At 49.3% G+C, this 12,555-nt stretch overlaps 1 protein-coding gene across 1 annotated transcript; it reads left to right on the top strand.

The window, feature by feature from the left end:
- The first annotated feature begins 10,673 nt into the window (after window positions 1–10,673).
- LOC127387763 (PHD finger protein 7-like) lies at window positions 10,674–12,343 on the top strand. Its single transcript, XM_051626535.1, has 7 exons — window positions 10,674–10,776; window positions 10,958–11,049; window positions 11,135–11,236; window positions 11,459–11,616; window positions 11,698–11,860; window positions 11,997–12,103; window positions 12,229–12,343. Exons 1-7 carry the CDS (start codon window positions 10,674–10,676, stop codon window positions 12,341–12,343), a joined length of 840 nt encoding a protein of 279 aa, XP_051482495.1.
- The last annotated feature ends 212 nt before the right edge of the window (window positions 12,344–12,555 follow it).

The raw sequence follows: 12,555 nt of genomic DNA, 5'->3' as shown, positions 1-12,555 counted from the left end.
CTGTCACCCCTTCCACAGCTCCTTTTTTCCACCCCCCCACCCCCCCCATGTTCATCTTGTTCAAGTATGTTCTTTGACAAATTAATTTCCCCAAATAATGAAGGCTTTCTAGCAGAGGTTTTTGGCAAGTTTGAGAGTCTGGGGATGAATACTTGCTTACAAAACTGTTTGTTTATTTAAGGTTGCTAATCTTGCTTGTTCATTGTCAGCAAATGAAGATGGAATGAAAGTTATCCAAATGGCTGCTAATCACATAGAGACTTTGTGCCCACAGGTATGACTTTTTAAATTAATTCCGATTACACCACACTGAGAATACACTGTATTTTGTTCACACAGCATGTGATGTTTAGTCCTGCTTCTTCAGTTTAAATTCACATTTCATTCACACAGCTTAGTGTAGTAAATAGAGACTAAATGATAAATCAAGGGCAAATACTCAGTTAATTTGTTTATTTTTTTCTTAGAGGTTAATCTGTTGATAGTCTGTATTGGTTGGGAGTTTTAAAAATCTGTAAAAATTGCAATTGAAGAAACATGGTACTCTGTTGGAATGACCCTAGTTGAGTAAACAGTGTAACATGATAGACAAATTTAGAAGTTTTTTTACTTTTAGAAAGCAATACATATTTTAACCTTTAATTTGGATTACACTTGATTTGCTTTCTGTGTGTGTGAATGTTAAACTAATAATTATTCTGGTTATCACCAATTGAAAAGCTTGAGCTTTTGTCTTAAGCAAATGAATGAAAAATAGCACAACTGTTTTTGGTTAAATTTTGGTACTTATTATCTTATTAAAAGTGTATTCACTCTGCATTTGTCATGTTCAGAATTATAGACATGTAAAAACTTCTGCAATTACGTCTGTTGAGAGCAGAGATTTTACTGATTTGTATTAATGTGATCTGAGTGTTTCAGCCTTGAGGTTGAAGAATTTCAAGATCCTTAGTTTTTTGAACAACACTGTAGTTTACACAGTGGCCTAAATAGTCTTGCCCTTTTGTGTGCTCGAACGCTGCATGTAGTTGAAATAGAAGGTGAAGAGCAGATGTTAATAACATATTAAATTACAAGCTTGAGAAACTATAATTTTATGCCTGTTGAGTTAAAAAGACTTGGGGGGAAAAAGAAACTTCTATCAAGGAAATGTGCTTTTTCTGTAAATATCACAGATACCATAGTTTTCTCTGGAATAATTCAGTTTCAGTATCTATTTTTATAACTTTTAAGGTTCTCTGGCTCACATCCCATTTGCATTTAATGTATTACATTTTTTTTAAAGAAGATTGCTGGCTTGTAAGAAAAATTCATGAATCCATCTTTATTTCTCCAGGCGTACAAGTGAAACTTTGTTTTTATGCATCCAGGGTAGCTTTTTAATTGAAAACCTATACTTTCATTATTGCTGGAATGCCAGAAGCTCCTAAAATCTGATTTTGACAAAAATATTTACTCCACAGCCATTTAAGTTGCTAGAGTTTCAATTTCCTACAGTAAAATGAAAGGTTTTTGTTTGCTTTTTCACCCTTTGTTTTTTAATCTCAATATAAAACAGGGGTGTATTAATTGATTATAGATCTGTTTAAACAGAATATGGCATGGACATGGTAAGATTATATTACTGTTAATGTAAGATTATATTTCTGTTAACGGTGTGTTCATTGTGCAGGTTTTGCTGCTTTCTTAGATAAGGCTCATGCCCTGTGAAAACAACTGGCATTTTAACTTAGGAAGAAGTAGCAGAATAAGGCTCCTGCATTTTTCAGCAAATCAGATTATGCTACATAATTTTAAAATCCCCCATAAGGAAAATAATTCTCTCAAAGTCACTGCAGGGCATATCAGACAGTTTGAAATGGGGAAATTTGTATGTAGAACTCGCCAGTGTTCATTAGAATAAAGAAATGGGTTTTTATTTACTCTGAAAATACATTTATTGAAGGGAACTGCATAGTTTGGGGTGCTTAAAGCATAAAAGGTGCTTTAAAGGTGCTTAAATCCCCCAAAAAACCCTCCTAGAACTGCCCCTGAGCAACAGCTCTCTCCCTTGGTATCTCTGGCCAGGGTCTGCAGAGAGAAGGAAGACACAGAGACATGGGCTTGGGTGCAGCTGAATTTTAATGACTCAGAAGAAGAAAATGAGACTGCACCAAGTGGATGTCACAGGGCCAGGAGCAGCAGGGAATAGAAGGAGCCTGTACCCCATGGCTGCAACATAGATCCTGCCAGGTGTCCATCTGCCTGCCCCACAGAGGTAGCAGGGCCAGCAGGTCCTCCCCAGACTTCCTTTTTGTTGCTCACGGCCTAGCAGAGCACAAGAGAACGGGGACATTGGACAGAAAGGAAGGAGTGGAAGAAGGGAAAAGCAGGCATGGACTGTGCTTTTGGAGAGCCCAGGCTGGGCCCATCCTTTTGCAAGGGCTGCTGGGCTTGGTCAGCCCCTCAGAAAGAAACAACCCAAGGCTGTGTCCCCAGTGCAGAACCATCTTGTGAGTCCCTGGGGCCTTCCCCAGGGCCATCTCCAGCAGCTTTAGCAGGGCAGGCACCTGCTGCCACAGTAGCGTCTGCTAGTGCCCGAGAGGCTAAAGCCCCCAGAGTTGATGGGCACTCCCTGAGAGCTGAGGATGCTGCCAACGGCAGCGGAGGTTGAGGAGCCCACGGTGGTGCTCTGCGGGAAGGAGCTGAGGATGGGGCCAGGCAGGGTCACCACCACAAGGGAGGGCTGGATGACAATGGAACAGTCCTGGCACTGCCTGACACAGGGCTCATTGTAGCTGTTGGCCAGCAGGGCCAGGCTGCAGGGCTGGTATGGCAGGCACTAGTTGTAGCAGGACATGCATTGGGGCTGGAGCTGCACCTGGGAGAGGGGGCGAAGGGGGAAGCAGAACACAAGGGGTTGGTGAGGAGCAGCCTGTCAGCCCACCATGATGGAGCCAAGGCATGAACTGGCAGCAGGAAGTGGAGAGATCCGCTCAAGAGAGCGTCTTGGCATAACATCCTGGAGGGTAGAGGGGCCCATGAAAGCTGGCTGATATTTAAGGATCACCTTCTCGAGGCCCAAGAGCATTGCATCCCAACTAAGAGGAAGTCAGGTGGAAACTCAAGAAGGCTGGTGTGGATGAGTAAGCAGCTCCTGGAAAAGCTCAAAGTGCAGAAGGAAGCCTACAGGGGGTAGAAGCTAGGGCAGGTATCCTGGAAGGATTACAGAGAGGTGGTTCAGGCAGCTAGGGATCAGGTTAGGAAAGCCAAATCCGTGCTAGAATTAAATCTTGCTAGGGATGTTAAGAGCAGTAAGAAAAGCTTCTTTAGGTATGTTGGGGAGAAAAGGACATCCAAGGAGATGGTAGGCCCTCTCACGAAGGAAAAGGGCGAGATAGTAACACAGGGTATTGAGAAGGCTGAGGTCCTCAATGACTTCTTTGTTTCAGTCTCCTCTGGCAAGTGCTCCAACCTCAACACAAAGACCACAATAGGTGAAAGCAGGGACTGGGAGAATGAATTACCTCCCACTGTAGGAGGAGAGCAGGTTCGTGACCATCTAGAGAACCTGAAGGTGCATAAATCAATGGGACCTGCTGGGATTCACCCACGAGTCCTGAGGGAGCTGGCAGAGACTTAGTCTCTGTCCATCATATTTGAGAAGTCGTGGCAGTCTGGTGAGGTTCCTACTGATTGGAAAAAAGGGAACACAGCCCCTATTTTTAAAAAGGGGAAAAAGGAAGACTCAGGGAACTACAGGCCGGTTAGTCTCACCTCTGTGCCCAGCAAGATCATGGAGCAGATCCTTCTGGGAAGTCTGCTAAGGCACATGGAAAATAAAGAGGTGATTTGTGACAGCCAACATGGCTTCACTAGGGGCAAGTCGTCCCTGACCAATCTGGTGGCCTTCTAGAGCAAGGCTACAGTGATGGTGGATGGTGCCAGAGCAACTGACGTCATCTACCTGGATTTGTGCAAGGCATTTGATTCTGTCCCACATGGCATCCTGGTCTCCAGACTGACAAGGCGTGGATTTGACAGGTGGACCACTCGGTGGATAAGAAATTGGCTGGATGGCTGCACCCAGAGAGTTGTGGCTCAACGTCCAAATGGAGGCAGGTGACAAGTGGTGTCCCCAGGGGTCAGTGTTGGGACCAGTGCTGTTTAAGATCTTTGTTGGAGACATGGACAGTGGGCTTGAGTATATCCTCAGCACATTTGCTGATGATACCAAGCTGTGTTGTGTGGTTGACACCCAAGAGTGAAGGGAAGCCATCCAGAGGGACGCTGACAGGTTGGAGAGATGGGCCAGTGCCAACCTCATGAAGTTCAACAAGGCCAAGTGCAGGGTCCTGCACCTGGGTCAGCACAACCCCAGGCACACATCCAGGCTGGGGGCAGAATGGCTGGAGAGCAGTCCTGAGGAGAAGGACTTGGGGGTGGTAGTAGATGAGAAGCTGGACATGAGCTTTTAGTGTGTGCTGGAGCCCAGAGAGCCAACTGCATCCTGAGCTGCATCAAAAGAAGTGTGGCCAGCAGGGCCAGGGAGGTGATTCTGCCCCTCTGCTCTGCTCTAGCGAGACCACGCCTGGAATACTGTGTGCAGTTCTGGTGCCCTCAGCACAAGAAAGATACAGACCTGTTGGAGAGGATCCAGAGAAAGGCCACCAAGATGATCAAAGACCTGGAGCACCTCTGCTATGAAGACAGGCTAAGAGAATTGGGGCTGTTCAGCCTAGAGAAGAGAAGGCTCAGGGGAGACCTTATAGCACCTTCCAGTACTTGAAGGGAGCCTACAGAAAAGCTGTGGAGGGGCTTTTCATCAGAGAAGATAGTGATAGGACAAGGGGTAATGGTTTTAAACTGAGAGAGGGGAGATTTGGGTTAGATATTAGGAAGTGTTGACCAAGGCTTGATACTTCTGTGGTTCTAATGTGCCAGGCCATCAAATCCACACAGTCCAGTCAACTTGGTTGCCCCTCTCCTCCTCCTGGCCAGAGGCAGGGCACCTCTAATGTTGAGCATTTGGAGGCTGACACACCATCCTGGGTGGAGGACCAGCCAGTGGAGACTGGTGCAGCCTTCTTCCTGGAAGAACCCTCTCCTGCCTTTGTTCCGTTTAGTAGCTCTTGCATGTGTATCTGGAGAACATCAGTGGGCCTCTTGTCCCAGCTTCTCATGTCCTCTAAAATAATTATGCAAGAGACCACAGGTGGTGTCGAAGTGGGTCCCATCTCCCTTGCTGCTGTCTCGTAGCAGGGCATCTCCTCTTAGTGACTGCAACATGTGACCAGTTGTCTTTAGGGAGTCACCGGGGTTTACTTTCCCATTTGTTTGGCATCTTATTCTTTCTGTCAGTTATTTGTTCAATGGCTGAGGTGTGGAACTGATGGGAATCAGAGATTATCTCTCCATACTGTTGTGCTCTGAAAGCCACTTCACGCACAGTTGGTCTTGCATCACCATCAGTGCATCCCATGAAGGAGAATATCTAGGCATGTGCTGCTGGTACAGCTTGCGCAGACCTCTGGAACATTTGTGTGTCACACAGAACGTCACCAGAATTTGTAAGTCAGTTGTTATCACAGATCACCTCTCACACATCTGTTTCTCTCAAATACATTCTTACTAGTTGGAATCGAATGGGAATGCACTTAATCTTTGCAGAAGCAACTGTTTTGGTAGCGGCACCAGTGGTGGCAACAGCATTGGTGGTGGTAGCAGCATCACGGTGACAGCAGCAAGTGGCAGCAGCATTGCCTGTGGGGGATTGGCAGTGAGTGGAACAACATCTCACCCTACGCATCCACGATACATTATAAACATTCAGCAGAAGCATCCCTACTGCAACAATGCTATTCAAACCAAGAGCTGGGAGATTCAGCTTGAGAGAAAATGGACAAGTAAAACTGAACCTGCTACAGCCATTACCAACACAGACCTTTACGTTCACTTGAGTATCTATACTGTAATTTTACACAAACAGTACTCCCATTAAGGTAAGTATCAAATACCCTATGATCACTAGGCTGGTAATTATATGGTTGATTATGGAATCAATTCTATCAATAAACCATGAAACAATAACAAGCAGCTACACAGAGCAGTATGATCCTGGCTACATACCTCATGAACGATTGCATGTTGGGAAAAATGTCCAGCAGAAACATTACAGAAAATGTCTGTTCAGTTTTGAATCCATCATTAAATTCAGCAGAAGTGTTGCCCATTGCTATCTGAGGATTTCCTCCCATTAGATGTGGAATTTTAAACACTCCCAATTAGTGAGAATTTATAGCCTGGGCTTAAAATTGAGCCCCATGTTGGGCGCCAATAAATTGTTGTCACAGTTGGACTCAGAATTGGCAATTAAACCAGAGACAACAATGCTCTTGACCCCCACCCCCTCCCCCAGGTAGGGAAGGAGAGATAAAGTTACAGAGAGAGAGAGACTTTCTGGATCGAAAACTAGACAGCTTTAATTAAGCACTTAGGATAAAAGAATAATATGTACAGTTATATACAGATGTGTTCAGGAATGTGCAAAAGCCTCTTAACCTCTGGAATATGGTTCTTTCCCACATAGAGACAAAAAATTCACTTTTAGGCCATCAGGTTGCATGGACCCAAAATGGCCACCCCCTTCCTTTGTATTCTTCAAGGACAAATACAAGGACAGAGCTGCCTGCCTGAGTGACAGGCCAAGTGCCAACAACGTTGGAGATCACACTTGACAGCCAGGCCCAGACCCTCGAGCACAGGGAAACAGCTGCTTGATCAGACAGTGCTCATATGCAAATAAGATAATGCACTGGGCACCAAGACTGTGGACCCTGGACTATAAAAGACTGAGCCTGGTAGCTAAGGCTTGCTGGTTGGTGGGAGCTGGAGCCTGCTGCTTAGTGTTGTTGGAACACTTGGTTGCTATACTGGTTTCCTGTGGTTGGTGCTGCTCCTGGCGTGCTGTCTTGGCTCCCACTGCGGAATTACTGCCCCGACGAGCAGGAAGACAATTGCCCATGAATATCAAACACGCTGTTCATCAGGACAGAAAGACTACGTCCATGAGGGATCCTACCAACATCAATCGGCTGGGCGTGGAGCAGTTCCTTACTCTGCATGTTCGTCGATAATCGTGTTGAAAGGAGAACTGCTTGCGCAATCCCCTGAACTCCTGGACTATCTCAGGAAAATGGTAAAATGAGTTTTCCACCTTCCTTTTTCCCGCTTCCCTTGCGTGGTCCTAGTGCCCTCATACTGCCACGCATATCGTGACTCCCTTCAAGGAGGCCTCTGTCAGGCAAGCCCCCTCACTGTTCTTACTGTAGTTATCTTCACCATTCTCCCCTATTTAAGACTACATATACTTTGTCACTTCTCTGTAATTTTCTCCAATTTGGGAGCGTGCTTTGTTACTGTTTTCCATACAAGTCTGTTATTTACTTTTAATGAACCTTTGTCCCCATGTTTTGGCCTTTCCTATAAATAGACCGTTTAGTTTGTAAATTTACATATTGGCATCAGTAACAGTTTGTGGGTGTGATGAGGGGTGGTTATTCTTAATTTCCACTCTCAAGATTCGGTCCAGCAGTGGCCAATCCTCTGAGTGAGGTGAACGCCACATGCGAACCCTTGGTCCCATTAAATTAAAATCTCCCAATAAGGGAGGAGTCATGTAAAACATCCTGACAGTTTGGTGGCTCTTAGCAGACCCCGGATTGTGACACCTGGTGTCTTGTCATGGTCCAACGGTGTTAGTAACGGACCGCTGGAGATCAGGAGGCTTCTGTGACTTTTCTCCATTCCCCACTTATAGAGAGGGCTTTCTGAAGGGTCAGGCACACGTAGTACTCGCCTCGCACAGAGGATCGATCATTGCTGGACCGAATCTTAGAGCAGGGACTAGAAATACGGCCCTCACCAGGCCCACAAATTGTTACTGAGACCAATGTTTAGTTACAAATTAACTGACTTATTAAGGGTGAACCCTGAGGGACCAAGGGTCGGGAGAGGTAGGCTAGGGATATGTCAGGGAAAGAATTCGGAAGTGCTATGCCCTTATTAAATGTACACTCCAAAGGAAAGGTGTAGAATCAATGGAGTAAAAGGGTAGGAGTTGAGCCTGGCAACAGCCGCTGCACCCGCTGCCGAGAGGCTGCCCCTCCGACACCACGGACCCGTCGTCCTGCCTTCCGAGACAGGGCTGCCATCGGGGACAAGTGGGAGGGTGACATCACCACACACACACACACACACATATTCCTTTCCTCTTACTTGCACACACTGCAGGACCTCTTAAGGAGGACTGACGTCGGGCTTCCTTCCCTCCTTCCCTTCTCCCTTTGGTCCTTAACCCTCTCCCTTAAGAGCACCGGACCTTTTGCATTACCTCCCTAAAGGACACTTTCTCACTATATACATATATATATATCCCTGGTAGCCATTCACATATGCATTTTCCCTAAACATTATCCCTCAGTTTGTGTTAACCCTTAATAAACCGATTAGTTTATGGAGCAAACCTTGGTTTTAGAGGCAATTTCTGAGCATGGTGGGGGGGTGCATTCTAACTACCACCCTGAAATACAGTCCCGTGGTGGCCGTTCCTCTGTGAGAGGCGAGTGCCACATGTGACCCTCGGTCTTATTCAAAAACCCCTCCACATTGGGAGGCGGAGTCGCAAAAGCATCCTGACAGCCGGGAGCCTCCCAGTACCAGCTTGCGACACAGGGAATTAGAGAGTGTGTGTGTGTGTTCATCGTTCCGTAGCATGTACCTCCTGGGATGCGGCTTCTTTTCCGGCTGGCAGGGCTCAGTGGCATGTTCTTGGGGGGGGCAGCTTTCCGGCAGCAGGGGTGGCCCCCCAGCAGCATCCTGCAGGCAGGCAGGCAGGCACGGCTCCTCTGTGAGCTGCAGCAGGCGCTGGTCCAGTTTGGCTCCAGTGTTAAGCTCGGGTGGGCTTGAGCCAGGCAGGCTCTGGCGAGCAGTGATCCCTTGGGGAGCGGGCTGGCTCCCCACAGAGTGGTTACAGGTGGCTTCTCCATGGCTTTTCCAGGCAGCGGTTGCAGGGCAGCCCCCTCCCCTCTCAGCTTCTCCAGGCAGCAGTGACGGTGTTCCAGGCGGCTTCTGGTACTGCAGCAGTGTCCCATCTGGGTTCCAGGCAGAGCAAAGCAGCAGCCTGCAAAACTTGCCCTCTTTTTATACACCAGAGATTACCGTTCAAATTAGGTATCACTGTTCAAATTAGCCAGTTAGCATTGGCCAGGTGGTACTCTTTCAGAGGCAGCCTTTAATCTATTGTCCATTTAGCTGCCAGTTATCATAACCCTTATGCTCTTTTCTTGTTTTGGATGTATCTGATAGAACAGAGGGCCTGTTCCTAGTCTGTCCTTGGCTAAATCAGCAAAAAAACGCCACTCTTGTTCTGCTGGCTTGAAAGATACTTTGTTTAGTCTTAGGTGGGGGAAGAGAAGATGGATCGTTCCCCACACTTGTATAGTAATCCATGACCAAAGAACCCAAAGCCCTGCCAAAGACACCAGTCCTAGAGCCATGAGTTAACCTGTTGACCTTTCCTGTTAGTTCGCTTATTGTTGCCATTAGAGAGATGGAGAACACAACTTGTGCTCCCGATCCCTTCACCAGTTGCCCCTGAGCCCTGAAGTCTCTCTTGATGGCTTTTGACGTTCTCGTCACCACTTCATCACTACCCATCTGAAAGACCAAAAGTGGGTAGTAGTCTGAAGGCCTGACAAGGGTGGGAATTTTACTTACTACATCATTTACCCAGGCACCAGGGAGGCAGCAGACTTCCCTATGAAGTGGGTCCAGTCTGCATATTGGACCCTCTGCACCCCTCAGGAGGGAGTCATCCATGACAATGATCCATCTGTTTTTCTTTTTGGCCCAACTCATGATGGTTGGTCTAAGGCAAGTAGGCTGTGAAGGGCTAGGGCAGTGAAGTTCTTAAGTGGACTTGCCTGCCCCATTTGTGATGTTGGGCTGAGAGCTGTTCCCATTGTCCTCGCTCCTGTAAGTAAGGTGGTGAAGGCGCAGGAGCTTGCTGAGATGAAGAGGAAACCTGTGTTCTGCTAATGAGGTTTGCATTCCCAGCCTTTTTTGTGGAGAGTGAAACAGAGCATTAACCAAACTCTGACTTCAAATAGTTAATTGCTTGTAGGTTGTAAATCTTTAATTTGGGCCTACTGCTAGTGAGTTGCAAAACCCTTTTGTATGAGCTTATCTGTAGTTTTAGGAAAAAATACAAGGGTCCTTGGAGAAGAAAGAAGCCATTGAACAGGGACTAGGAATGCCTGCTGTAACCAGTTCTACTGTTCCGTGGGGACACCCTCTGAGTGCCTGCATCCATTCTGGTGGATGCTGGTCGCACGGTCTTCCTCTGCCGAGGAGACACCATTTTTTCTGGATCAATATTTACATTTATTTTGCGCCTCCGGCTCTAGAGAGCTGTACCCACCTTGTAGGACATGACACATAGTCACCTGGTAACTGATGTCATGGTGCTGCACGATGTCACAATCCACTCCCCACCCTGCCCGGCTTGTATAAATACCCCAGGAGCCCACTGCTCTGTGGTGTGTTGCACACTGACACTGGAGCGTCAGCACAGTCTTGGACTGCACTGAGTTCCTACATTCAGCAAACGCTGCCCTAGCATCCAGTCCAGAGTCATGGAGCTACGGTCAGGGCGCCGCCTGATGCCTCTGGAGAACACGGGAGCCTCCTGTGGGCCTCCCCAGCCCAAGAGGAGGCGTCAAGACCCCAATGAGAAAGGTGAGCATGGAGCATCCCTGCAGGCACTCATCAGAGGGGATTTTGGCCAGTGCCCAGCTGTGCAAGCAGAGGCCCCTGTGCCGTGGGAAGGTGCTCCAGCCTCTGCCCCATCCTGCTCCTGGTGCTAAGCCCCAGACCCACGGTGTGGTGCTGGGGGTGATGGTGCCACTGTCCCCCACAGTGTGCAGGCTGTGCCAGAGAGCAGATGCAGACCCCATGGTGGTTGGAGAGTTATGTCGTCAGGACAGGCTCTCTGTCCATGAGAACTGCCTGGTGAGTCCCTGGGACTTGATGCCCCTGCTCCCCATCCTGCACCACCCCTAGCCCCAGGCATGAACCCTCTTGGCCTCTCTTGCAGTACCATGCCAGTGGGCTGACCCAGAGGGGAGCTGACGACGAGGGCTTCTACGGCTTTCTCCTCCCTGACATCCAACAGGAGATAAAGCGGGTGGCAACGAAGGCGAGTCTTGGGGGGGCACATGTCCCCACCGTGCCTCCATCTTTCTTCCTTCAAAAAGGCCCATTTCTGTGGAAATAGGGGATTTGGAAAGGATGGATGTCTTTATCTGTGGCCCAGTGTCACCGGCCAGGTGGCCACTGATGCATGGCAGGGTTGTGCTGGGCGAAACGGGCTCCCCGGTGCGTGCGGCACTGACGCTGTCCACTTCTGTGCTGTCCCCAGAGGTGCTGCTTCTGCCACCAGCCGGGCGCCTCGGTCACCTGCCGGGGTCGGCTGCATCGCTCATCCGGCTGGAGCCACAGGCGCCGCTGCTCCCGCACCTTCCATTTCCCCTGTGGGAGGGAGGGAGAGTGCATCTCCCAGTTCTTTGGGGAGTACAAGTGAGTGGAGCTGCCCCACGGGGCTGGGGCTGGGCTGGGACAGAGGAGGGCTGGGTCTGAACTGTCTTCTGTGTCCCACAGGTCCTTCTGCTCGAAGCACCGGCCGGTACAGCGGCTGCGGGGAATGCAGCAGCACCGGACCCCCTGCCTCTTCTGCCTGGAGCCAGTGTCGGAGCAGCCCTGTTTTGACACCCTGGTGTGTCCTGCCTGCGCCAGCGCCTGGCTCCACCGCAGCTGTATCCAGGTAGGCAGCATTGCCCCCAGCCCTGCTGTCATCACCCCTGGTTGTCACCCCATCGCCCAGCTCTGGGGCTAAGGGGGAGGTGAAGGGCCCCCCCCCCCTCCAGCTGCCACGGGTGCTGATGGCTGCTCTGTCCCAGGCAATGGCGCTGAGCTCAGGCCTGCACCTCTTCCGCTGCCCGCACTGCCGAGACACGGAGCAGTTCCTGCCCGAGATGTTGCGGCTGGGGATAAAAATCCCCAACAGGTCAGTGCCCTGCCCTCTGCCTTGTGCCTCTCTGTGATGCTCCAGCCAGTCCCCTTCCTGCCTCCCCAGATGCTGGAGTGGGGGGAACCCTCTCCCCAGGGCTGAACATTCCCTGACTTCCACAGAGAAGCTTCCTGGGAGCTTGAGATCTTTGAGGACTTTGGCCCAGGACAACCAGAGCGTCCAGGAACTTTGGCCTTCCAGGATTTTGAAGATCACCAGCCCTTCGACAACATCTAGGAGCATCACAGCTCCTAGTGGGAGCTGGAGCAGGCACAGGAGAGTGGGTGAGTGTCAGTGGCCCTAGTCCCCACAGCCCCAGTGACAGATGATGCCTTGGGCAGGGATGGAGGTGCTCTGGGGTGCCGAGCCAGGCACGGTGCAGGGGACATGCCAAAAGCTCGGCCCCAGCTGCCAAGAAGGATGGGGGAGAACAGGGTGGAGGTGGGCTC

The sequence above is a fragment of the Apus apus genome, chromosome 8 (assembly GCF_020740795.1).
Source record: "Apus apus isolate bApuApu2 chromosome 8, bApuApu2.pri.cur, whole genome shotgun sequence".
Taxonomy (NCBI): domain Eukaryota; kingdom Metazoa; phylum Chordata; class Aves; order Apodiformes; family Apodidae; genus Apus; species Apus apus.
The sequence above is the reverse complement of the archived record's forward strand: the minus strand, read 5'-3'. Positions and strand labels throughout refer to the sequence as shown.